The 24,064-nt window shown below is 37.4% G+C and overlaps 1 protein-coding gene and 1 pseudogene across 5 annotated transcripts in view; one reads left to right on the top strand and one right to left on the bottom strand.

Moving 5' to 3' along the window:
* The window catches only part of RPS6KC1 (ribosomal protein S6 kinase C1), a 223,850-nt gene that overhangs the window by 23,599 nt on the left and 176,187 nt on the right, over positions 1-24,064 (top strand). For 3 of the 5 annotated variants that reach the window (XM_007451296.1, XM_007451292.1, XM_007451295.1), the window contains exons 2-3: positions 3,346-3,381; positions 9,975-10,095. Coding sequence is in view for 2 of the 5 variants with exons in the window: in XM_007451292.1 (XP_007451354.1) it covers positions 3,346-3,381; positions 9,975-10,095 (157 nt within the window). In the remaining 3 variants the exon portion in view is untranslated. The remainder of the gene's footprint in view (positions 1-3,345; positions 3,382-9,974; positions 10,096-24,064) is intronic. The other 2 variants (XM_007451293.1, XM_007451294.1) reach the window with 2 other exon arrangements.
* On the bottom strand, positions 10,317-11,063 carry LOC103090895 (NADH dehydrogenase [ubiquinone] flavoprotein 2, mitochondrial pseudogene; annotated as a pseudogene).

Here is a 24,064-nt window from a genome sequence, read left to right as displayed (position 1 = left end):
GGGCACGAACCCGTGTCCCCTGCAACGGCAGGCGGACTCTCAGCCACTGCGCCACCAGGGAAGCCCGTATTTTTGCTTATTGCAGTACACATATATTTGATTTCTGGAATGGCTTACCTGAGGAAAATCTAAAATGTGATACTTCTGATACATACACCAAACCAGGAAATAATTTCTTTTGTCACAAAAAGATCATTTGCATGTGTAAAAAAAGATTATTTAAAATAGCAAGGTACTTTAGTATATTTATAAAATGATTGAGTTGTAAATTCAGGAAACTAGTAAAATTTCAGAAAGGTACATCTTAGAATGTAAGGAACAGCTGAATAAATCTTATTGCCAGTGATCATATGTTATTTTTGGTGGGTGGATATTAGTGGATTGATTATCTCTAACTTTCTTCTCGTTAACACATTTTATAAAAATATAAGAAAAAATTATAGGAGGCAAAATTAAATCATTTAATTATGTGAAACACCATACTTTTGGAAAGGTGTGTGTGTTTCCAAAAACTTTTGGAAAGTTTTTTCTGGGAGGGTTGGAATTTGAAAGTAATAGCTAAAATCCAGTATTTGAATAATATATGGTTGTTAGTTACCTTTCTAACCTCTTACTTTAAATGTGTGTTGTTTAATATGGTAGCCATTAGCCATATATGGCTACTTTTATTTAAATTTAATTTAAATGAAATAAAATTAAAAATTAAGTTCTTCAGTTGCAGTAGCCATATTTCAAGTGCTCAGTAGCCACACAGTTGCATGTGGCCAGAGGCTACTGCGTTGAACAGTGCAGATAGGGAACCTTTCCTTCCATCATCAGACAAAGTACTATTGGACAGCACTGTTCTAAATTAATGAAAATTGCCAAGAGATTTCACCAAATTTTATATCCTGAAAATTGGAGAATAGAGTGGCAAGAAATTGAAAACCTTTTCTGTTGGCATTCTTTTTTTAATTTAATTTATTTATTTATAAATTTATTTATTTATTTATTTTTGGCTGTGTTGGGTCTTCATTGCTGCGCACAGTGTTTCTCTAATTGCAATGAGTGGGGGTACTCTTTGTTGCGGTGCGTGGGCTTCTCATTGCGGTGGCTTCTCTTGTTGTGGAGCACGGGCTCTAGGCGTGTGGGCTTCAGTAGTTGTGGCACGCAGGCTGAGTAGTTGCAGCTCGCGGGCTCTAGAGCACAGGCTCAGTAGTTGTGGCGCACGGGCTTAGTTGTTTTGTGGCATGTGGGATCTTCCTGGACCGGGGTTCGAACCCGTGTCCCCTGCGTTGGCAGGCAGATTCTTAACCACTCTGCCACCAGGGAAGTCCCTCTGTTAGCATTCTTGTGTTAAATTCTCTAGTAAGAGAGAGAGGGAGATGACTTTTTAATTATGGAGTTCTTGCTCTGTTCGTATTTGATGTCAATTACAGCCAGGCCAGGCAGGGACTATTATCCCCATTTTACAGAGGAGATCAAACCTAGGGAGTATTATCCTTATTTTACAGAGGAGACCAAACCTGTAAGTGGAGCAACTATAATTTGAACCCAGGTTTGTCTGACTTTAAATAGTATACTTTTTGTTTTTGTTTTGGACCTCAGGAGTAGTGTTGAGTTGATCGTAATCTCCCAGTTCATTGTCACCAGTCATCAAGGACTTTTTTCCCCTCATCCACAGGCAACCATTTTAGTATATTTGATGTATCTTTTTGTTTGTTTCTGCAAAATACATACTGTAGCATAAAATTCATGATTTTTACATTTGCATAGAGGGTATTATGTATCTAATGTGAGATTTTCCCACTCTACAATGCTGTTTGATGATTTAAGCACCCAGCCTTCTTCTTTATTGTAAATTTTGTGAGGAATTCTTTGTAAATGGTGTTAGACTTTTTGGCATTTGTCATTAGAGAAGTCTGAAAGAATCCACTGCTTCACCCCCCCACCCCCCTTGCTCAGGGAATATTGATAGGATTATTTGTCCCCGAATGAGGTATATAATTTAAAAAGTTTAATCTTTGAATATTTACTGATTATTTACCACAAGTCAATTACTGGCCAGGCGAGTATAGCAGTGAACAAAACAGACAAAAGTCCTTGCCTACACACAGGTTACAAAATAGATAACAAGTAAAATACATAGTATAATATTTTGAAAACCATAAATCAGAGGAAAAGGATAGAGAATGCCAGGTGTGAGTAGAGCTGTATTTTAAATAGGAAGGACAGAAAAGTCCTCGCTGAGAAATTGACATTTGGGTAAAGATTTGAAAGAGCTGAAGGAACAACCCATGAAAATACTGAGGAGAAAAGCATTTCAGGCAAAGGGAACAGTGAGCATGGTAGCCCTCAGGTAGGGGTGGGGATACACTTGATAAATTTGACCTCCTGGAAAAGAGATCTGTGTGGGTGGAAAGATGGGGGGTGGGGTCCAAGAGGTAATGGGGTTAGGTCCTGGGGCCTTGCAGGATAGTAAGGGATGATGCCGGGTACCAATCACACCTTAAAGGCCCATATGCAGTCAGTCTTAGGAATTTAAATTTGAATTTAACTGTAAAATGCAGCTCGCAAGCGACCCTAAAGCTCCTTCCATTTCAGCTTGTCCAGCGTTCCTTCTCTTGTGTCTGGAATCCTCTCCTGCCCCTCATCCTTCATCTTTGATGTTTTCCCTGACCTTTTCTGTCTGTTTTATTTGCACCCCCATCCCTGTTCCTATCTCAGTCTGTACTTACAGAATGGCCATCTTATCATGTTTACTGTTTTATGCCTTCAGCTAGGAGCTCCTTAAGGATGAGGATGATGTATATAATTTTTTATGGGTTACTTTTGTTTTCTTCTTCACCATTAGGAGGTCAGTGATTACTTCTAACAGATAGTGGTGTATGGGAGCATTGTGGTTGCTGTTTTTTTTAATTTGAAATTTTTATTGAGCTAATTGTAGATTCACATACAGTTGTAAGAAATAATACAGAAAAAAAGGCAAAAAACGAAAAATAAAAGAAAAAAAGCAGTGCTATCCTTTTATATACTTTGTCCAGGTGCAGCTGCCTTTTATGCTTCTGATTTATATGTAGGCTGGAAAGGGGGATAGACAAGCTGTTAGAATTATGTCAAGTAAGAGGGAAAGCATGAGGCATTCTCTTGTGAATGTAATAATACATGAACTTTAGCATGTGAACTTTATTTTAGTTGCCTTTTTGCTTAATTTTTTAGTATGTGTTTCATATACCGAAGTTATTATATAACTGACTTCTGTGTAAGTGATATAATATAGTATTTCTTTTTCTTTAAGCAAATTGAATTTTTCATACAAATTCTGTTGAAAGTAATGAAATGATTTATGTGTATGCTTTGTTTTAGGTTGTTTCACGAAGAAATCCAGAGGATGTCCAGGAGGTAACATGTTTATCCATATGAAAATTTTATTTTATGTATTTGACAAAAATTTAATTAAATGCTTTATTGAGGAAATAATTATTTGTATGTCAGTTTTTGTATTTGTATGATTATCTGGAGATTGTCTGCAATTCATTAAACAATAGCTGAAGTATCTTATTTCAGACCTATTAAGTACATGTTAAGTTTCAGTAGGTGTTAAGTTATATAAATAAGAATTTCAGGAATTATAGTGCTGTTTAATAATGTGATAATTTTTCTGATAACTACCACTCATAAGATTTCAGTATCAGTTAAGGGCCCCTCTTTACCTATTTCAAAATCATGATGCCTGTTTGGTTTAAAAAAAAAAAAAGAAAGTATTTGGTAACTAGTATTAATTTTAAAGATCAGAATAATAAATTATGTGTTTCCGTTTACCTTCATTTTTATACTGAGTTGGCATGTTGGAAAACTGCTTTGGGTGTAGATGTTACTTTTTAAAATTTTGTAGTTATTTTACAGACTATTTCCCTCTTTCTAAAATAACAGCTTGTTATATTTTTGCTTAAAACTGTTGAATTCTCTATTTATAATTACTTTATCCTTGTTATATATCCTTTAGGAATCCTAACTGTGAGGAGTTAGCTTTTTTCAACATTTTAAAATTTATTTTCATTTTGATCCTTGCTTATTTACAGTAGGATTAGAAGAGCATATATATATATGTATTTTTTTTTCTTCCTACTAAAGTGTTTAAAACAGATGTTGTAAATTGGCAGTCTTGATTCTGCAAGTTATTTTTTTAATTGCATTTTAATGTCTTCAGGTGGGCTATATGCTGTCTATTTAGCCAAAAGCCCCACTACTCCTTACTGTACATACCTGGCTTGATTCATAGATTTAAGTTGATTGTTTGCTACCGGTTGGTTTGAATTTGTGACACATGTTTAGATAATATTTTAACTTTCATATACTACCATTACTTGCTATATCTGATCTGATACTTGTTTTTGTCCTGTTGTTAAAAAGAGTTCAATAAAAGACCCATTTTAAAATGATTTCATACTTTTTCCTTAGGGGTTTTAAGATATCTCACCCCACCCCCCATTAATAGCCAGGAAGAGAATATTGTAATATTGTTATTTAGGAAGAAAAGGCTATATCTATATCTATGTCTAGATCTGTATCTGTATATCTCTATCCTTTCAAAATGGCAGTGAAAATAACTTGTACCTTTGATTGATAAAGTACTCTTTCTACTTAAGGGTCAGTTGATTAGTATGAACTATTCCTTAGAATTCTATTAATTATGTTGAATTAATAGTCAATACCAGGCTATTCTGCTTTTGAAAATTTACAACTCTGTTAGAATTGAAAATGGGTTGTGTTTCCGTTGAATACATTGTGATTGCTGTGCTGTAGTTTGTAGCTTGATGTTCCCCTTTTCCAGGGAGAATCCTGAACCAACCTATCCATGAACATACTCTCTGCCATTTCCTTAATCCTTTTTTGGGGAAATCTCTTTTATAATAACAACTGTTGGTGAACCATTCATCAGAAAACTCTTTGTAAGTGTCCTTTAGTTAGATGATTGCATGGTCCTTTGTTAGAAATGGAATAAAATTTTGAAAAGAATGTCTTCTGTCTAGCTTGCTTCTTGAAGTATAAATAACATTGAAGTTATAGCAACATTTTTTGGTTTCCCACGTATTTCATTTAAACAATGGAATTCTTATTTAGGAGAGGAATTTTACCACCTAAAATTTGTTTCTGTTTCCTTTTTTTTTCACTTTCTTTCTCTGTTAACAGATTCATTTAGTTATTGCTTAGAATTTAGTCATGCTTCACAAGTGTTATTGAAGATCAGTAGATGTACTGCTTGTCTAAGCAAGTATAGGGCTAATAATATGGTATCCTTATAAAAGTGGAGAAATTTAGCTCTTTTACACACACACACACACACACACACACACACACACACACACACACCCCTTGGTGCATGCTACCAGATAGCTCTGTTTTCTTCCTAAGGATGCCAAAACACTCACATGGAGTAAATAATATAAAATTATCAAGGATAGTTTTTTCTTTTTATCTTTTAAAAATTCCCTCTAAATTTTTATTTATTAAGAGCAGCATGGGTGAATCTTAAGGGGGACAGCAGTAGTTAATGTGGCTTCTTGTTCAGTAGATTCTCTAGAGCAGGGGTCCCCAGTGCCCCGGGCCACAGACTGGTACTGATCCATGGTCTGTTAGGAACTGGGCCGCACGGCAGGAGGTGAGTGGCAGGTGAGCGAGCAAATCTTCATCTGCCGCTCCCCATTGCTCGCGTTACCACATGAACCCCCCCCCATGCCTCCCCCTCCCTCCCCCGCCAGTCTGTGGAAAAAGTGTCTTCCACGAAACTGGTCCCTGGTGCCAAAAAAGTTGGGGAACACTGCTCTGAACACTTCCAGAAGGTAAAGAAAAAGATGGAGATGTTGTGCCCTCCTCCCCCCACCTTTAAAAAAAAAAGTAACCTATAGCTCTGTTTCTCTCTAGGTAGTAAATTTCACTGGGGAAATGTGGGAAAGGAGAACCAAAATAGAACTTTCTATGTATCATGTCAGAAATCTCTAACGTTGAAGTCATTTCATAAATAAAATAGTTTTAGAAAAGCTATTTGAGCACATTCGGAAATGTGTCAAGGGAAAGAAAAAGCTCTTCAAAAGGGGAGGAAAGAAAATCTGTAAGCAGATAGTATGGTAGTGATGTTACAGGAAAAGATGATCCAGCTAGTTTTAAATACTATATGAGAGTAAAAAGGACACAGTTAATTGAATTGAGTGGTTTTGTAAAAGATCTAAAGTTTTTTTGGTATCGTTAAGAGAAATTATCTGAAAAGAAAGCATTTGTTTTATGTAAAAAGTATTTAAGGCAGTGTTTTTTTTTTTTTTTTTTTTTTTGCGGTATGCGGGCCTCTCACTGTTGTGGCCTCTCCGGTTGCGGAGCACAGGCTCCGGATGCGCAGGCTCAGTGGCCATGGCTCATGGGCCCAGCTGCTTCGAGGCATGTGGGATCTTCCCGGACCGGGGCACAAACCCGTGTCCCCTGCATCAGCAGGCGGACTCTCAACCACTGCGCCACCAGGGAAGCCCTAAGGCAGTGTTTCTAATGAAAATTAAGCTTTTGTTAAATTTGTAGTCTATTATGATTGTCACTGAATTAATATTTAATTGAGGAATTTTATTCAGAGTAACTATAATAAATAAGAAATTTCTGCAGGGTTGGTTCTGCAGAGTAATAGCTGTTAATATAACTTTTTTTTTTCCTGATAGGAAAGAATTGATAATTAAAAAAAATATGTTTTGCATGTATCTTTTGGGACTTTGTATAGTCCAGTTATAGACATCCATACTTGATGTAATGGACATGTGCTTTTGTTCACATTTACATTTTGAAGATTTCTAGAAATGTCCAAGCTCAAAAGGAGTAAGAAGAAAAGGAGGCAGTAGATGATGACATTTTTGGGATGCTTTGATTTCCTGCCTTTTTTGAGGGTTTATATTTGCTCTTAGGTATTTCACTTCTACAGTCTTAGAGTCCAGAATACGGAATATATATGAGTGAATAAATTAGGGCATGGTGAAGAAACACAGATTCTCTAATTTTTGCTATGACAGACTATCTACTGGTTTATATGCCATGGTATTATTATTCTTATTGTGATTCAATTGTTAACTTTTGCCCTTTAAGTTACTCTGACTTTATCTGAAAATGACCCTAACTAGAATATAAATTTTTTTTTTTTTTTGCGGTACGTGGGCCTCTCACTGTTGTGGCCTCTCCTGTTGTGGAGCACAGGCTCTGGACGCGCAGGCTCAGCAGCCATGGCTCACGGGCCCAGCGGCTCCGTGGCATGTGGGATCTTCCCGGACCAGGGCACGAACCCGTATCCCTTGCATCGGCAGGCAGACTCTAGAATATAAATTTTATCTGCAGATTTAATTGTTTCCATGAGCTTCAGTCTTTTGAATAGTTCTCGTGTCTGGTTTATAATGGCTTTAAGGATTGCATTTCCCTTATGTAAGATTACTGTCATGAGGACTTCGCTGGTGGCGCAGTGATTAAGAATCCACCTGCCAATGCAGGCACGGGTTCGAGCCCTGGTCTGGGAAGATCCCACATGCCACAGAGCAACTAAGCCCGTGCGCCACAACTACTGAGCCTGCGCTCTAGAGCCCGCGAGCCACAACTACTGAGCCCGCGTGCCACAACTACTGAGCCTGCGTGCTACAACTACTGAAGCCCGTGCCCCTAGAGCCCGTGCTCCGCAACAAGAGAAGCCAACTAAGTGAGAAGCCTGCGCACTGCAACGAAGGGTAGTCCCCACTCGCCGCAACTAGAGAAAGCCTCCGTGCGGCAACAAAGACCTAACACAGACAAAAAAAAAAAAAAAAGATTACCGTCATGAGCCCACCACCCATTTCCCCCTTAAGCCCTTGGCAAATGTGGTAGCACCATAATTTGATTTATTTAAAAAATATAAAAATAATACTATTTTCCCATGACAAAATTATGTTAATGTATCAAAATTAGAAACTACAGAGAAGCAAGATATGAAAATTAAAATCACTTGTAATCTCACTGTCCTGAGACCTTTTACTTTTCGTGTGTTGGTTTGGCTCTCTGTTAGTTCCTCTTACTCTGTCTTTTACTGGAACTGTTGATTTTCTGCTGTCAGCATTTGTCTTGTTTACTTCCATTTAAAATAAAATCTCTTCTTCCACCCAGGTGTCCTGTGTCATGGCATAGCTGAGCTTCTTAAATACTTACTTTGTGCTTGGTTTCTTCTTTACTTCTGCCTGACCCCCATCATTCAGTTGTTAGATTCCTCATCTTGTTACAAATGCTGAGAAATGTTTTCTGAGTGATTACCACCTCTCTCCCGATGACTCCCCAGTTAATACCTCTTGTTTAGTTTTTGCTCTTGAACTCCAAACCTGTCTTTTCTATTGGACAACTCCAATTAAATGCCTCACATGCACCTAAATAAAATATGTCTAAAATTGAACTTCGTTCTTATATCAAAACAGCTTTTTCTCCTTTGCTCTTTACCTTAGGGAATAACACTACCATTTATCTAGTTGCAAGAGCCAAAATTTTAGTAATTATATTTGGCATCTCACTCTCCTTTTAAATACTTCATTCCCAACCACTTCTCTCTGTCTTTTTTTTTGTTGTTGTTCTAGCTATTATGTCCCTTCAGTATGCCCACCTAAGTCAGTACTTTGTGTAGGTGCTCCTTCCATAATACGCTTGGGCTACTGTTTTAAGCATTTATCATGCTGTCTTGTGATGTAGTTATTGAGTTGGCTTATTCTTCCTAATTTGACAGGGAACTCTTTAAAGGAGGGACTTTGTTTCTCATTTCTTCATCCTTTGTGCCAACACAGTGCCTAGCATAAAGTAGGCTCTTGAAAATATTTGTTTTGATGACTATTTTTGTTGTCAAGTAAATGAATAAAAGGAAGGATCAGGAGGAAGCAGTTTGTTTAAATTAATTCATATTATAGTCTGACTAGTCTCCTAGGATTAAAAGCAAGTCTCCTATATTAAAGCAAGACACTTAGTATATCATTGTAAAATTTTTGATAGTATGGCAGAGTTTAGTGAAGAATTTCTTATATACAGGAGTAGATTTTTTGAAAGTCTCTTAAATCACACTTGGTTACCTCTTTGGCCTAAGATTTGCTTATTAGCATTACACTATTGAGTTTGTTAGAAGTGAAATAATTAGGTTTTTCAGAAGTAAAGACCCCAATATACCAGGTAATGGAATTTAAAACTCAGTTTTACCCTATTTTGTGGCAACTGAGGGGCTGAATCAGCGACATCAAGGCCATATGTCAAATTCTTTTTATTAAGTGTGTATTTCTTTCTAATTTAATCCAAATAAGTTTAGACAATAATTTAAACTAATGAAGGTAAACTTTTACATGTTGTATAATCTAAATGATTGTTATTTTGTTTTTTGAAATATCCTAATTTTAGTGGTATTCTGATCAGGATTTACCTTGCCTCCAGAAATCTTGTTACTATTTTTATTGAGGTTTATGAAATGCAAAAGTTTAGGTTAATTATTTGCTACAAAGCCATTTTTTTTCAGTGTTTTTCAGATTATTCTTTTAGGCAAGTGCTGAGTATGTTTTTTGTTTAAAAATTGTCTAAACTACTTTGTGTTTATAAACATGCTGTTTTTGAGATGAATATATATTTTGACATCTAACTCGTTTCCAGGGTAATAGTAATTAATGTTTGAAGAGGTTAAGTGACATTTTATGTAGTGTAAACCTTTTTTGTACCAGGTTGATATTTTTCTAGTAAGAAGAAAATAGTACTTGTTTAAAATGAAATTTAAAAACCCAAACAGAACAGTTTGAGGAAGAATTGCTGCTTTATATTTTTAAATAAAATATTATTAGTTAATTTTAGACAGTTTACCATATTGGTTAGAACATATACGTTTGCCTTGCATGACAATTTTGAGCACTTTAATAAAAAGATTATTTGTTGTTCAGATATCTATGGTTTCACTGTGAGTTACACATTTAATTATCTTCTCTCTTTAGATAATTGTATGGAAGAGATACAGTGACTTTAAGAAACTACACAAAGAACTATGGCAAATTCACAAAAACTTATTCCGACGTTCAGAATTGTTTCCTCCATTTGCTAAAGGAATAGTGTTTGGTAAGTGATAATTTTGAAATTGTGATTTTGAAAAGTGATGATTAGCTAATTATGTACATATACTGAACACTGAAACACTGTACCATGAAGTCAGAAGCCCCTTATTAAGATAATTCCTATCATGCCTCAAGCAATTGAAGTTGTTTTTTCATGTTTATTTTTTTAAAGATAGGAGATTCCTATTTTATTTCTCCAGTGACATATTTGCTATTGAATATAAATTAAAGGCCTGCTTGCACACCAAAGCCAAGTCCCTTAGTTGGTTCAGTCAAAGAGGTAAGACCTCTGGCTGGCTCACATGAGAATCGTCCACTCCTTGGCCCAGGTTTTGGGATTTTGCCAGCTTTGGGTTCATCAGTAATTTCTTCAATATCCTTAAGTGTCAGATCCTCATAGTAGTTGTCATTTATTTGAATCATTGGTGCATTTACACAGGGCCCTAAACATTCCACTTCTATAAGAGTGAAAAGTTTGTCAGGTGTAGTCTCCCCAGCCTTTGTTCCAAGCTTTTTCTGAGTGGTCTCCAGTATGCTGTCAGCATTTCGAAGCATGCAAGTATAGTAGTGCAGACTTGAATATGATACTTTCAACTGGCTTTCTATTATATATTGTATAAAAAGTTGCTACTTCATATACTGTCATTGGAGGTATTTATAAAACTTCTGCAGCCTTGTTCATAGCAGAGATGGACAGCCATCCATTCTGTCTTTGGGCTAAATCCAGGACTGGAAGCGCAGCTGCTGCTTTATGCCCTTCTGGGTAGTTTTTTACAATGGCCTCTATCCTCTTATAGTTTTCTGGTGTGAAATCAAATGGAGCATCTGGGTTATTCTCAGGAGTATCTCTCTGCACAAATAAGGCTCCTCCAGCTCCATTCTGCACAGCTGTATTATGCAAATTACTTATATGTCTTCCCCACTGGGCGGTGAGGCAGGCCGCGTGGGCCCGAGTGCCACGGAGAGGAACATGGCAGGACAAACTGCAGGCCTTTCAGGTCGCATGTTTTTTCATGTTCTTGCTGTGGTTTTGTTAACTCAGAATGCATTTACTCCTTTCTTTCATGAAAAAACAACACCAGAACGACAACTCAAACTCTAACCAATGAAGCAAATAGAAAAACCCTGTAGGAACATGAGGTGACATTGAATTATTCTTATACAGTTGTCCCTTGGTGTCTGTGGGGGATTGGTTCCAGGACCCCCTGTGGATACCAGAATCTGTGGATGCTCATGTCCCTTATATAAAATGGTGTTGTGTAGTCAGCCCTCTGGATCTGCAGGTTCTGCGTCTATGGATTCAACCAACTGTGGATCGGCACCTCATATAAGTGAAATCATACAGTATTTGTCCTTTTGTGACTGGCTCATTTCACTTAGCATAATTTCTCAAGATTCACCTATGTTGTATCAATAGCATCTGTCAAAATTTCCTTGTGTCTGAATATAATCCATTGTGTGTGTAGACACCATTTTGTTTATTTTTTCATCCATCAGTGAGCACTTGGATTGCTTTTACCTTTTGGCTATTAAAAAATAATACTGCTGTGAACATGGGTGTACACATATCAGTTCAATTCCTGCTTTTAATTCTTTTGGGTTTATATCGAAAGTGGAATTACTGGATCATATGGTAATTTTACTTTTAATTTTTTGAGGAACCACCATATTGTTTTCCATAGTGGCTCCTCTATTTTACATTTCCACTAGCTGTGCATAAGGGTTCCAGTTTCTCTTCCTCCTTGCCAACGCTTGTTATTTTCTGTTATTTTGATACCTTGGTGTTCCTTTTTTTGTCTTCGTTTTCACATACTTAGTTTACTTTTTCTTTTTCTTTTTTCTTTTTTGCGGTATGCGGGCCTCTCACTGTTGTGGCCTCTTCCATTGCGGAGCACAGGCTCCGGATGCGCAGGCTCAACGGCCATGGCTCATGGGCCCAGCCGCTCTGCGGCATGTGGGATCTTCCCAGACCGGGGCACAAACCCATGTCCCCTGCATTGGCAGGTGGACTCTCAACCAGTGCGCCACCAGGGAAGCCCTTAGTTTACTTTTTATATATTAAATTCTTTTTGTTAAAAAAATTCTCTTTGTTAAAATAATTGATATGTTTTTTAATCCCTTGACTGGACCTTGACCAATAGAGTGCAGAATGTTGTTTCTTGTTTTTTTCTATAACTTTACCATAAATTTTCTTATATGGACAGCTTTATATTCATCCTGTTATTTATTTTTAAATTAATTAATTAATTAATTAATTTTTGGCTGTGTTGAGTCTTCATTGCTGCGTGCTGGCTTTCTGTAGTTGTGGCGAGTGGGGGCTACTGTTGGTTGCGGTGCATGGGTTCTCATTGTGGCGTCTTCTCTTGTTGCGGAGCACAGGCTCTAGGCACGCAGGCTTCAGTAGTTGTGGCACGCAGGCTCAATAGTTGTGGCTCACGGGCTCTAGAGCGCAGGCTCAGTAGTTGTGGAGCATGGGCTTAGTTGCTCCATGGCATGTGGGATCTTCCCGGACCAGGGCTCGAACCCATGTCCCCTGCATTGTCAGGCAGATTCTTTTTTTAAAATTTTTTTTTTTTTTTTCCAGTACGCGGGCCTCTCACTGTTGTGGCCTCTCCCGTTGCGGAGCACAGGCTCCGGACGCGCAGGCTCAGCAGCCATGGCTCAGGGGCCCAGCCGCTCCGCGGCATGTGGGATCTTCCCGGACCGGGGCACGAACCCGCATCCCCTGCATCGGCAGGCGGACTCTCTACCTCTGCGCCACCAGGGAAGCCCTGTCAGACAGATTCTTAACCACTGCGCCACCAGGGAAGTCCCATCCTGTTATTTTTTAAAAAATCAATTTATGCATGTGGAGTTGTGGAGTCAAAGTATATGGACGTTATTTTTCAAACTAGACAGTTTTTTTTTCAGGTTATAAAGTACCATATGCAAATAACTCAGATGATACAGAAAACTACTTAAAATAAAAATTCAACCTTAATACCATTTCCGAGATGGTATAACATTTTAGCATAATTTTTAGACTGTGTGTGTGTGTCCACGTGTGCTTGTGCTTGTGTGTACATATGAGTATGCACATGCTTCTTTAGCTTTCTGTACATTTAAACTTCAAAATTGAAGTCTTGCTAAATGTAGTCTTGAAACCTCTTTTTCATACAGTGGTATATTGTGATTGTCTTTTCGTATCAATAAAAAGAATCTACGTTATTAATTTTAATAGATGCATAGTATTTCATTTTTTGTATATACCATGATTTATTAATCAACCTTTTACTCATATATTATTTTTAGTTTTTTTGCTATTATAAACAACACTGTTTAATATTCTTATTTGTACACTGTAATGCAGATATGCAATTATCTAATTCGGATAAATTCCTGGGACCGAAATTCCTTGGTCAAAGGGTATGCATATTTCTGTGACTTTTGATGCATATTGCATTATTGTTTTCAAATAATTTTAACATCAGTATTCTTTATACATTGGAATAACTTTAGAAGTCAAAGTAATGCAGGTATATGGCTAAGAAAATTGAAAAACAAAGCACAAAACAAAGCTAATAGAAGAATGTTCAATAAAAAGCAGTAGTTTCCTGGAGAGCAGCGTCAGGATCATGGTAGCATGAGATGATCCCTTCTTTCCCCTTCAGTCTATAACTAGTAAAACAACAAAGTTTCCTTTGCCTAACAGAACAGGATGCTGGAGAGATCCACACATTTTTACATCTGAAGGTGACTGGACTGAGCACATAGAGGAGGTGGAACCAGGGGAACAGTGGAGGTGGTACCTGCAACTCCAGGCCCCTGGCCATGGTGGCTGAGTCCACAGCCCCAGAGAATGTGGTAACAGCAGTGGAGGCAGCGCACATGACTCTGGCCTTCCAGCTGCAATGGCACCTGCAGCCACAGGGGACCATGCAGCAGGGCATGTGATCCTGCTGATGCACTGTCAAAAGTCAATGATAAGGAAAGAATTTTAAAGGCAACCAGGGGAAAAAAGATAGTAACCTACGAAGGTACCCCCCCCATTGGGCTTTCAGCAGATTTCTCATCAGAAACTCTATTGTCTGGGAGAGAGTGTGATGACATACTCAGAATACTGAAAGATAAAAAACGTCAGCCAAGAATAGTCTGTCTGGCAAAGTCGTCCTTCATATGAAGGAGAAATAAAGGCTTGCCCACACAAACAAAAGCTAAGGCAATATATCATCATTAGACCTGTCTTATAAGAAATGTTGAAAGGAGCTCTTCTACCTGAAATGGAAAGGCAAAAAGTACACAAAACTTCGAGTAAGGTGATAAATAGATAGAAAGTACAGCTCTGTGGCAGAATAGGTTGTTAAACACAATTGTGACATAAAGATTAAAGGGAAAAAAAGCATTAAAAATAACTAGCTACTTCAACTTGGTAATTAACTCACAACATAATAAGGGATAATATGTGACAACAAAAACATAAAAGGGGAAAAAAGAAACATAAAAGGGGAAGAGGGAAAGGATGGAACTGTATAGGCAAATGAAGATATGATACTATCAGCATAAAAAGGACTATCTTATCTATGACATGTTTTATACAAACCTTATGATAACCACAAAACAAAAAATCTAGAGCAGAAACATGAAACATAAAAAAGAGAAAACTGAGCAAAACATCACAGAAAAACAACCAAACTGGGACTGCTCTGGTGGTGCAGTGGATAAGATTTTGCACTTCCAATGCAGGGGGCCTGGGTTCGATCCCTGGTCAGGGAACTAGATCCCACATTCATGCCACAACTAAGAGTTCTCATGCCACAACTAAGGAGCTGGCGAGCTGCAACCAAATAAATAAATAAATAAATATTAAAAATAAAAAAATCTTAAAAAAACCCCCCAAGAACACCAAACTAAAATGGCAGACACAAACACAAGAAAAAAGAAACAGTGAAGATAGAGAGCAACCAGAAAATGATAAATAAATGGCAGTACTAAGTCTTCATATGTCACTAATCATCTGAAATGTAAATGGATTGAATTCAATCAAAAGAAAGAGTGACCAGATGGTTTAAAAAATAAGACCCAACTATTTGTTGCCTCTGGGATACTCAGCTCTAAAGACAAATACAGGCTCATTGTAAAGAGATGGAAGATGATACTCAAGGCAAATGGCAGCCAAAAGAAAGCAGGTGTAGCCATACTTAGACAAAAATAGACTTCAAGTCAAAAAAATAACGAGACAAAGATAGACATTATATAATGGTAAAGGGAACAGTCTGTCAAGAAGACATGACATTTACTAATAATATATACATCTAACATAGCACCAAAATATATAAAGCAATTATATAACAGTCGTAAAGGGAGAAACTGACAGTAACATAATAATAGTAGGGGACTTTAACACCCCACTTACATCAATGCATAGATCATCCAGACAGAAAGTCAACAAGGAAACATTGACCTTAAATGAAACATTAGACTAGACTTATTAAATAGATATATACAGAACATTCCATCCAAAAGCAACAGAATACACATTTTTCTCAAGTGCACATGGAGTGTTCTCAAGGATAGACCATATGTTGGGACAAATATCAAGTCTCTTTAAGAAGATTGATCAACTACAAGAAGGCTGGAAAAGGTCACAAATATGTGGAGACTAAACAATATGCTACTGAACAGCTATTGGTCAATGAAGAAATCAAAAAAAGGCAAATGAAAATAAGATGTACCAAAATCTGTGGGATGCAGCAAAAGCAGTTCTAAGACAAGTTTATAGCAGTATAGGCCTACTTCAGGAAACAAGAAGAATCTCAAATAATCTAACCTTACAGGTAAAGGAACTAGAAGAAAAGAACAAATGAAGCACAAAGTCAGTAGAAGGAAGAACGTAATAAAAAATCAGAGTGGAAATAAATTAAATAGAGAATTAAATGAAAGAAAAGATCAGTGAAACTAAGAGCTGGTTCTTTGAAAAGGTAAACAAAATTGACAAAACTTTAGCTAGACTCACTAAGAAAAAAGAGAAGGCTCAAATAAATAAAATCGGAAATGAAAGAGGTGAAGTTACACTGAAATACAAAGGATTATATAAGAGACTGATATGAACAAATATGCCAACAAATTGGACAGCCTATAAGAATTGGATAAGTTCTTAGAATCATACAACCTTTCAAGTCTGAAACATGAAGAAATATAAAATCTGAATAGACTGATCACTAGTAAAGAGATTGAAACAGTAACCAAAAACCTCCCAAAAAAACATAAGTCCAGGACCAAATGGCTTCACTGGTGAATTCTATGAAACATTCAAAGAAGATTTAATACCTTTCCTTCTCAAACCCTTCCAAATAAATTGAAAAGAAGGGAATGGTTCTTAACACATTTTATGAGGCCAACATTACCCTGATACCAAAGCCAGATAAGGACAACACACAAAAGAGAAAATTACAGGCCAGTATCTCTGATGAGCATAGATGCAAAAATCTTCAACAAAATATTAAACAAATTGAATACAACAATACATTAAAAGGATCATACACCAAGATCAAGTGACATTCCTTCCAGGGATGCAGGGATGGTTCAGTGTCTGCAAATCAATTAACGTCCTACACCACATTAATGAAACGAAGGATAAAAATCATATGATCATTTCGATAGATGCAGAAAAAGCATTTGACAGTTTTCAATATCCATTTATGATAAAAACTTTCAATAAAATAAAATGGGTACAGAAGAAATGTACCTAAACATAAATATATCTAAACATAATAAAGGCCATATATGACAAACTCATAGCTACCATCATATTCAGTGGTGAAAAACTGAAAGTTATTCTTCTATCAGTGGGGTCAGGATGCCTGCTGTTGCCACTCTCATTCAACATAGTATTGGAAGTCCTACCCAGAGCAGTTAGGCAAGAATAAGAAATAAAAGCCATCCAAATTGGAAAGGAGGAAGTAAAACTGTCACTATTTGCAGATGACATGATTTTATATATAGAAATCCCTAAAGATTTCACCAAAAAACTATTACAAATATTAAACGAATATAGTAAATTTGCAGGGTAGGAAATCAAAGTACAAAACTCTGCTGCATTTTTATACCCTAACAATTAACTAGCAGAAAGAGAAATTAAGAAAACAGTCCCATTTGTAATCCCAACAAAAAGAATAAAATACCTAGGAATAAACTTAACCAAGGAGGTGACAGATTTGTATGCTGAAAACTGTAAGGCATTGTTGAAAGAAACTGAAGAAGACACAAAGTAATGGAAAGATATACCATGTTTATGGATTGGAAGAATTAATATTGTTACAGTGTCCATATTACCTAAAGCAATCTACAGATTCAATGCGACCACTGTCAAAATCTCAGCATTTTTCACAGAAATTGAACAAAAAAATCCTAAAATTTGTATGGAATCACAAAAGACCCAGAACAGCCAAAATAATCCTGAGAAAAATGAACAAAGCTGGAGATATCACACTCCCTGATTTCAAATTATACTACAAAGCTGTACTAATCAAAATAGCATGTTATTGGCAGAAAACAGGCACACAGATCAATGGGACAGAATTGAGAGCCCAGAAATAAACCCACACATATATGGATAACTAATTACAACGAAGTAGCCAAGAAAGTACAGTGGAGAAAGGAAAGTCGCTTCAATAAATGGTGTTGGGAAGACTGGATAGACACATGCAAAAGAATGAAACTAGACCACTATTTTATACCATATACAGAAATTAACTCAAAATGGATTAAAGATTTGAATGTCAGATCTGAAAGCATAAAATTCCTAGAAGAAAGCCTAGGCAGTACTCTCTTTGATAGTAGTCTTAGCAATAATTTTTTGGATATGTCTCCTCAGGCAAAGGAAATAAAGGCAAAAATAAATGGGATGACATCAAACTAAAAAGCTTCAGCACAGCAAATTAAACCACTAACAAAATGAAAAGACAACTTACTGAGTGGGAGAAGGTACTTGCAAATCGTATATCTGATAAAGGGTTAATATCCAAAATATATAAAGACCTCATACAACTCAACAACAAAGAAAACCAAACAGCCTGATTAAAAAAATGGGCAGAAAATCTGAATAGATCTTTTTCCAAAGACATACAGATGTCCAACAGGCACATAAAAGATGTTCAACATCACGAATTATTAGGGAAATGCAAATCAAAATCACAATTAACTACCCCCTTATGCTCATTAGAATAGTGATTATCAAAAGTGTTGGAGAGGATGTGAAGGGAACCCTCATACACTGGTGGTGGGAAGATAAATTTGTGCAGCCACAGTGGAAGCCAGTGTAGAGATTTCTCAAAAAATTAATAGAAATACCATATGATCCAGCTATTTCACTTCTGGGTATTTATCTGAAGAATATGAAAACAGTAATTTGAAAAGATACATGCAGACCTTTGTTTATTGCTGCATTATTTAAAAAATCCATGATACAGAAACAACCTAAATGCCATTGATGGATGGATGGATGAAGAAAATATGGTATATATATGCAATCAAATAGTACACAGCCATAAAAAGGAATGAAATCTTGCCATCTGCAAAAGCATGAATGGACCTAGAGGGTATTATGTTAAGTGAAATAAATCAGATGGAGAAAGACAAATACTGTATGATTTCACTCATGTGAAATCTAAACAAAACAAAAGGAACTAAATGAAACAAAAACAAATACATGGATACAGATTGGCAGTTATCAGAGGGGAAGGGAAGTGAGGAGAGGGCCAAAAGGGTAAAGGGGATCAAATTCATGGTGATGGATGGAAACCAGGCTTTTGTGGTGAGCACACGTGGTGTATATAGAAGTTGAATTATAATGTTATACACAAGAAACCTATTGTTATAAACCAGTGTTACCTCAAAAAAAAAAAAAAGCTGTAATTTTCTGCTCTACCCATCTTCCTCCCAGCTTTGCTTCTAGAGAGAACTGACTTTTATCTTTTTTATTTTTCATTCCTTGAGTGTGTATTCCATATCTATAATAGTAAGTTTATACCTTTTTTTTTTCTTTGACATAACAGCTTATGACATGTCTTTTGACTTTTTACTCTGGCAGGTAAGAATTTGACTTACCCTGTTCCCTTGTATTATTACATAATATTTTTAGTTCCTCTATTGACTGCATCTCTGTTTCTTGTTCCATAACTATGGACAATACTATTTGTCTCTGTAAGATGAATCTAAGAGCATATTTGTCCTTTCTTTTACCTCTTTAGCCCCTTTCACCACGCAGCGTATTTTAACGTTTGTCAAAGGTGATAGTATTTGTATTCTGTTCAAGAATCATTATTAAGATTCAATATTTAATCTGTAGAATGATTTTCAAATCTGGAATTTAATAGACATCATCTGTAACATTTGTATTATTATGACTATGTAAATATTGTTCATTATTATGTCAGGTAGAGTGCCAGAATTACATTTTGTTCTCTAAGTTTAATTGTGATGACTACTGTGACAATGTAGTTTTTTAAAAAACTTTTTTTAACCTCTTTATTGGAGTGTAATTGCTCCACAATGTTGTGTTAGTTTCTGTTGTATAACAAAGTGAATCAGCTATTCATATACATATATCCCCATATCCCCTCCCTCTTGTGTCTCCCTCCCACCTTCCCTATCCTGCCCCTCTAGGTGGTCACAAAGCACTGAGCTGATCTCCCTGTGCTATGTGGCTGCTTCCCAGTAGCTATCTATTTTACATTTGGTAGTGTATATATGTCCATGCCACTCTCTCACTTTGTCCCAGTTTACCCTTCCCCCTCCCTGTGTCCTCAAGTCCATTCTCTACATCTTTATTCCTGTCCTGCCCCTAGGTTCGTTAGAACCTTTTTTTTTTTCTTTTTAGATTCCATACGTATGTGTTAGCATACAGTATTTGTTTTTCTCTTTCAGACTTACTTCACTCTGTATGACAGACTCTGGGTCCATCCACTTCACTACAAATAACTCAATTTCATTTCGTTTTATGGCTGAGTAATATTTCATTGTATATATGTGCCACATCTTCTTTATCCATTCATCTGTTGTTGGACACTTAGGTTGCTTCCATGTCCTGGCTATTGTAAATAGAGCTGCAATGAACATTGTAGTATATGACTCTTTCTGAATTATGGTTTTCTCACAGTATATGCCCAGTAGTGGAATTGCTGGGTCATATGGTAGTTCTATTTTTAGTTTTTTAAGAATCCTCCATACTGTTCTCCATAGTGGCTGTATCCATTTACATTCCCACCAACAGTGCAAGGGGGTTCCCTTTTCTCCACACCCTCTCCAGCATTTATTGTCTGTAGATTTTTTGATGATGGCCATTCTTACTTGTATGAGGTGATATCTCATTGTAGTTTTGATTTGCATTTCTCTAATGGTTAGTGATGTTGAGCATCCTTTCATGTGTTTGTTGGCAATCTGTATATCTTCTTTGGAGAAATGTCTGTTTAGGTCTTCTGCCCATTTTTGGATTGGGTTGTTTGTTTTTTTGATATTGAGCTGCATAAGCTGCTTGCATATTCTGGAGATTAATCCTTTGTCAGTTGCTTCATTTACAAATATTTTCTCCCATTCTGAGGGTTGTCTTTTGGTCTTGTTTATGATTTCCTTTGCTGTGCAAAAGCTTTGAAGTTTCATTAGGTCCCATTTGTTTATTTTTTGTTTTTATTTCCATTTCTCTAGGAGGTGGGTCAAAAAGGATCTTACTGTGATTTATGTCAAAGAGTGTTCTCTTCCTGTGTTTTCCTCTAGGAGTTTTATAGTGTCTGGCCTTACATTTAGGACAATGTAGTTTTAATAGAGTCTTTTTTTCTTATACTACATAGGTAAGTCAAATTCATGCTGCATGCTAGTTTGCCAAATATTTGGACCATGCCTTTTGTGGTAGACAGTCTCCAAGATGGCCACCTGTAATCCTCCTCTCCTGCTAGTTACACATTTGTGTCTTCTCTTCCCAGGGCTTGGTCTTTGGGACCAGTAGCATAAGGAAAAGTGACAGTATGTCATTTCTGAGATTAGATTATAAAGGCCGTGGCTTCTCTCTTGGGGATGTTCCCTCCCTCTCTCTCTGCTCTGAGGTTTACCAGCTTTCATATTGTAAGGACACTCTTGCAGCCTATGACGAGGCCCCCATGGAGAGGAACAGAGGGCAATAGCCAACACCCTGCAGGCATCTGACACCTGGCACAACCATGTGAATGAACTTAGATGCAGATTCTCCAGTCCCTGTAGAACTTTGAGATGACTGCAACACTGACAGCTTGACTGCAGCCTCATGAGAGACCTTGAGCTAGAACCATCCAGCCAAGCCACTTTTGGATTCCTAACTATCAGAGGTTGTGTGAGATACTAATGTTTATTGTTGTAGGCTGCTAAGTTTGGGGGTAGTTTGTTATATAGCAATGACTACTTAATAGATTTTTTTTTTTTAACCTGTAAGTAGAGTGCTGTTATGACAAAACCCAAAAAGTGTGGAGAGTGGCTTTGGAATGAGCCATGGGCTTTGAGGAGAGTGTGAGGGCCTGAAGTGTCCTGAAGAAGCTATTCATAGAAGCCTCATGGTCATTGATAAGACTGCAGGTGAGGGTTTGCAGGAAAATTAGGTAAATGTTACTGGAAATTAGAGGAAGGTAGTGGATCCTTCTTATGTAGTTGCAGAAAGGCTAGCCACATGGTTGCATACAGTTATTTGGAAAGTAGAAAATGTACCAAAGAAGAGGGTAATGTAGCTAAGGAGATTTCCAACCAGAGTGTTTAATAAGTATGGTGTGGTTTCTTCTTGCTGCTTTTAGTAAAATGTGAGAGGAGAGAAAAATTAAAGGAAGGATTGTTTTTGTGGTGGCTTAAAACAATAGAACTTTGTTTTCTTGCAGTTCTGGGGGCCAGAAGTCTGAAATAAGTATCTTTGGGCAGAAATCAAGGCGTCAGCAGGGCCTAGAGCCTCTAGGGAAGAATACGTTCCTTGCCTCTTTCAGTTTTGGTGACTGGGTGTGTTTCTTGGCTTGTGCCAGCATCATGTCAATCTTCAAGGCCCTCATCTTCAAGCCTCTGTCTGCTTCATCTTCACATTGCCTTCTCTGTGAAATCTCTCCCTGTTTCTCTCTTATAAGAACATTTGTGATGGCATTTAGTGCCCACCCTGATAATTCAGGATAATCTCAACATCCTTAATCAAAAGTGCAAAGACTCTTTGTCCAAATAACATATCATCTACAAGTTCCAGGAATTTGGACCTGGTATCTTTGGGGTCATTTTTTAGACTATCGCATAATTCACCTTCCTCCCTCCCTCCATGTCTCCATCCCTCTCTCCCTTCCTTCTTCCTTCCTTTCTTCCAAAACTTTTAAGATCATGAATATATCCTGGTCTTCTACAAAATTGCCTCTTAGATTTAGCATCCATTGATTCTTGCATGAACCAATGTTTGCATGATGGCTACAAAATAATGACTTTTCCAGTTCCAGCACCCCTTCCACATTAATGATTATCCTCCCTTCTCACTTTATCTGTGTGTCTTTGTTCACTATTCTTCTTTTTACTTGTATCTGTTTATCTGTCTATATAGCTATATGTCTGTGTATTGTATCTGTCTGTATATTTATCCATCTATCCATTATTTATTTGGACACATATACCTATTTTTTTCCCCTAATAGTTTAGAATTCATTAATGTACTTAATTATTTTGATGCTCAAATTGTCCTAGTTTTGACCAGTAGGAGACCTTTTACTCTGGCTTTTCTGTCCTTGTAACTTCTTCCTATCAAAATTTTTTTTTTAAACTACTTTTTACTTTTAGGCATAAGAAGATGTTCATTGCTCATCTGGAATTTATTATGCTCCAGCCCTGGAATCAGCCATCTTTTCACTGAGCCTTGGTTGCTTTTTGTGGGGAATGATTTTAGAAACTATGTTAGTTATCAATTTATTTCATTTTAGCTCCAAATCAACCTTTTATTGCCTTATTGGACCTACTGTTCCAACTGGCACGTATAAACTTAATCTGCAGAGGGTGTTGGAGGGACCCTGCGGGAGATAGGGTTTGGGTGTACTTCTGTTCCTGCTTGCTGTGTTGCCAGTGGCATGTGCGTGTGTGGGCTGCCCAGTGTGCTCATCCTCTAGCAAATTTTGTTGCCAGTTCCTATCTGGGGCTTCCTGCCTTCCACCCTTGGCCTAATGACACCACAGCAAAATTTCCTGTTTGTCAGTTCCAGCCTGCAGTTCCTTGCGCACCGACTTTGGCCCTCCTACTATGGAACAGGTGTGGCTCGGGCAGCCCAGCTAACTTCTCTTACCCAGTGTGCTGCAGCCACAGTCTCCATGAGATCTTGGGGATGAGGCGCCCCTTACAAATACTGCCTTTGGTTTTCTCTCTCCACCCTATAGTTCTCTCTTATTCTTCCTTAGTAGTTAATCTTGTGTAAATAGTTAATAATTCTTTATAAGACTTTTCCTGTTCAAATTGCTGTGTGGATTCCGTTTTTTGGCTGGACTCTGGCTGCCACAGAGACGAAAGAGACGACTGCCTGGGCTGTAGATAAGCTCATGGTAGCTTGCTTTTAGGCTCTTTCAGCTGCTGTAGTTGGGAAACACAATGCATTTGTGTACATACATATTACAATGCATACATAATACATACTTCCATTCATATACAAACCTGCATATATACATGTATATGTACACATATATTTTTATATACATGTACATATACATATTTCAGAGTTTTTTTTTTTTTGCGGTACGCGGGCCTCTCTCTGTTGTGGCCTCTCCGGTTGCGGAGCACAGGCTCCAGACGCGCAGGCTCAGTGGCCATGGCTCACGGGCCCAGCCGCTCCGCGGCATGTGGGATCTTCCCGGACCGGGGCACGAATCCGTGTCCCCTGCATCGGCAGGCAGACTCTCAACCACTGCGCCACCAGGGAAGCCCCAGAGTTGTTTATGATCGCTTTTGCCAAACAAATTTTTATATGTTAAGTT

This window comes from Lipotes vexillifer, unplaced genomic scaffold (assembly GCF_000442215.2).
Source record: "Lipotes vexillifer unplaced genomic scaffold, Lipotes_vexillifer_v1.1 scaffold570, whole genome shotgun sequence".
In the NCBI taxonomy this organism is placed as follows: domain Eukaryota; kingdom Metazoa; phylum Chordata; class Mammalia; order Artiodactyla; family Lipotidae; genus Lipotes; species Lipotes vexillifer.
This window is presented reverse-complemented; position numbering and strand designations above follow the sequence as displayed.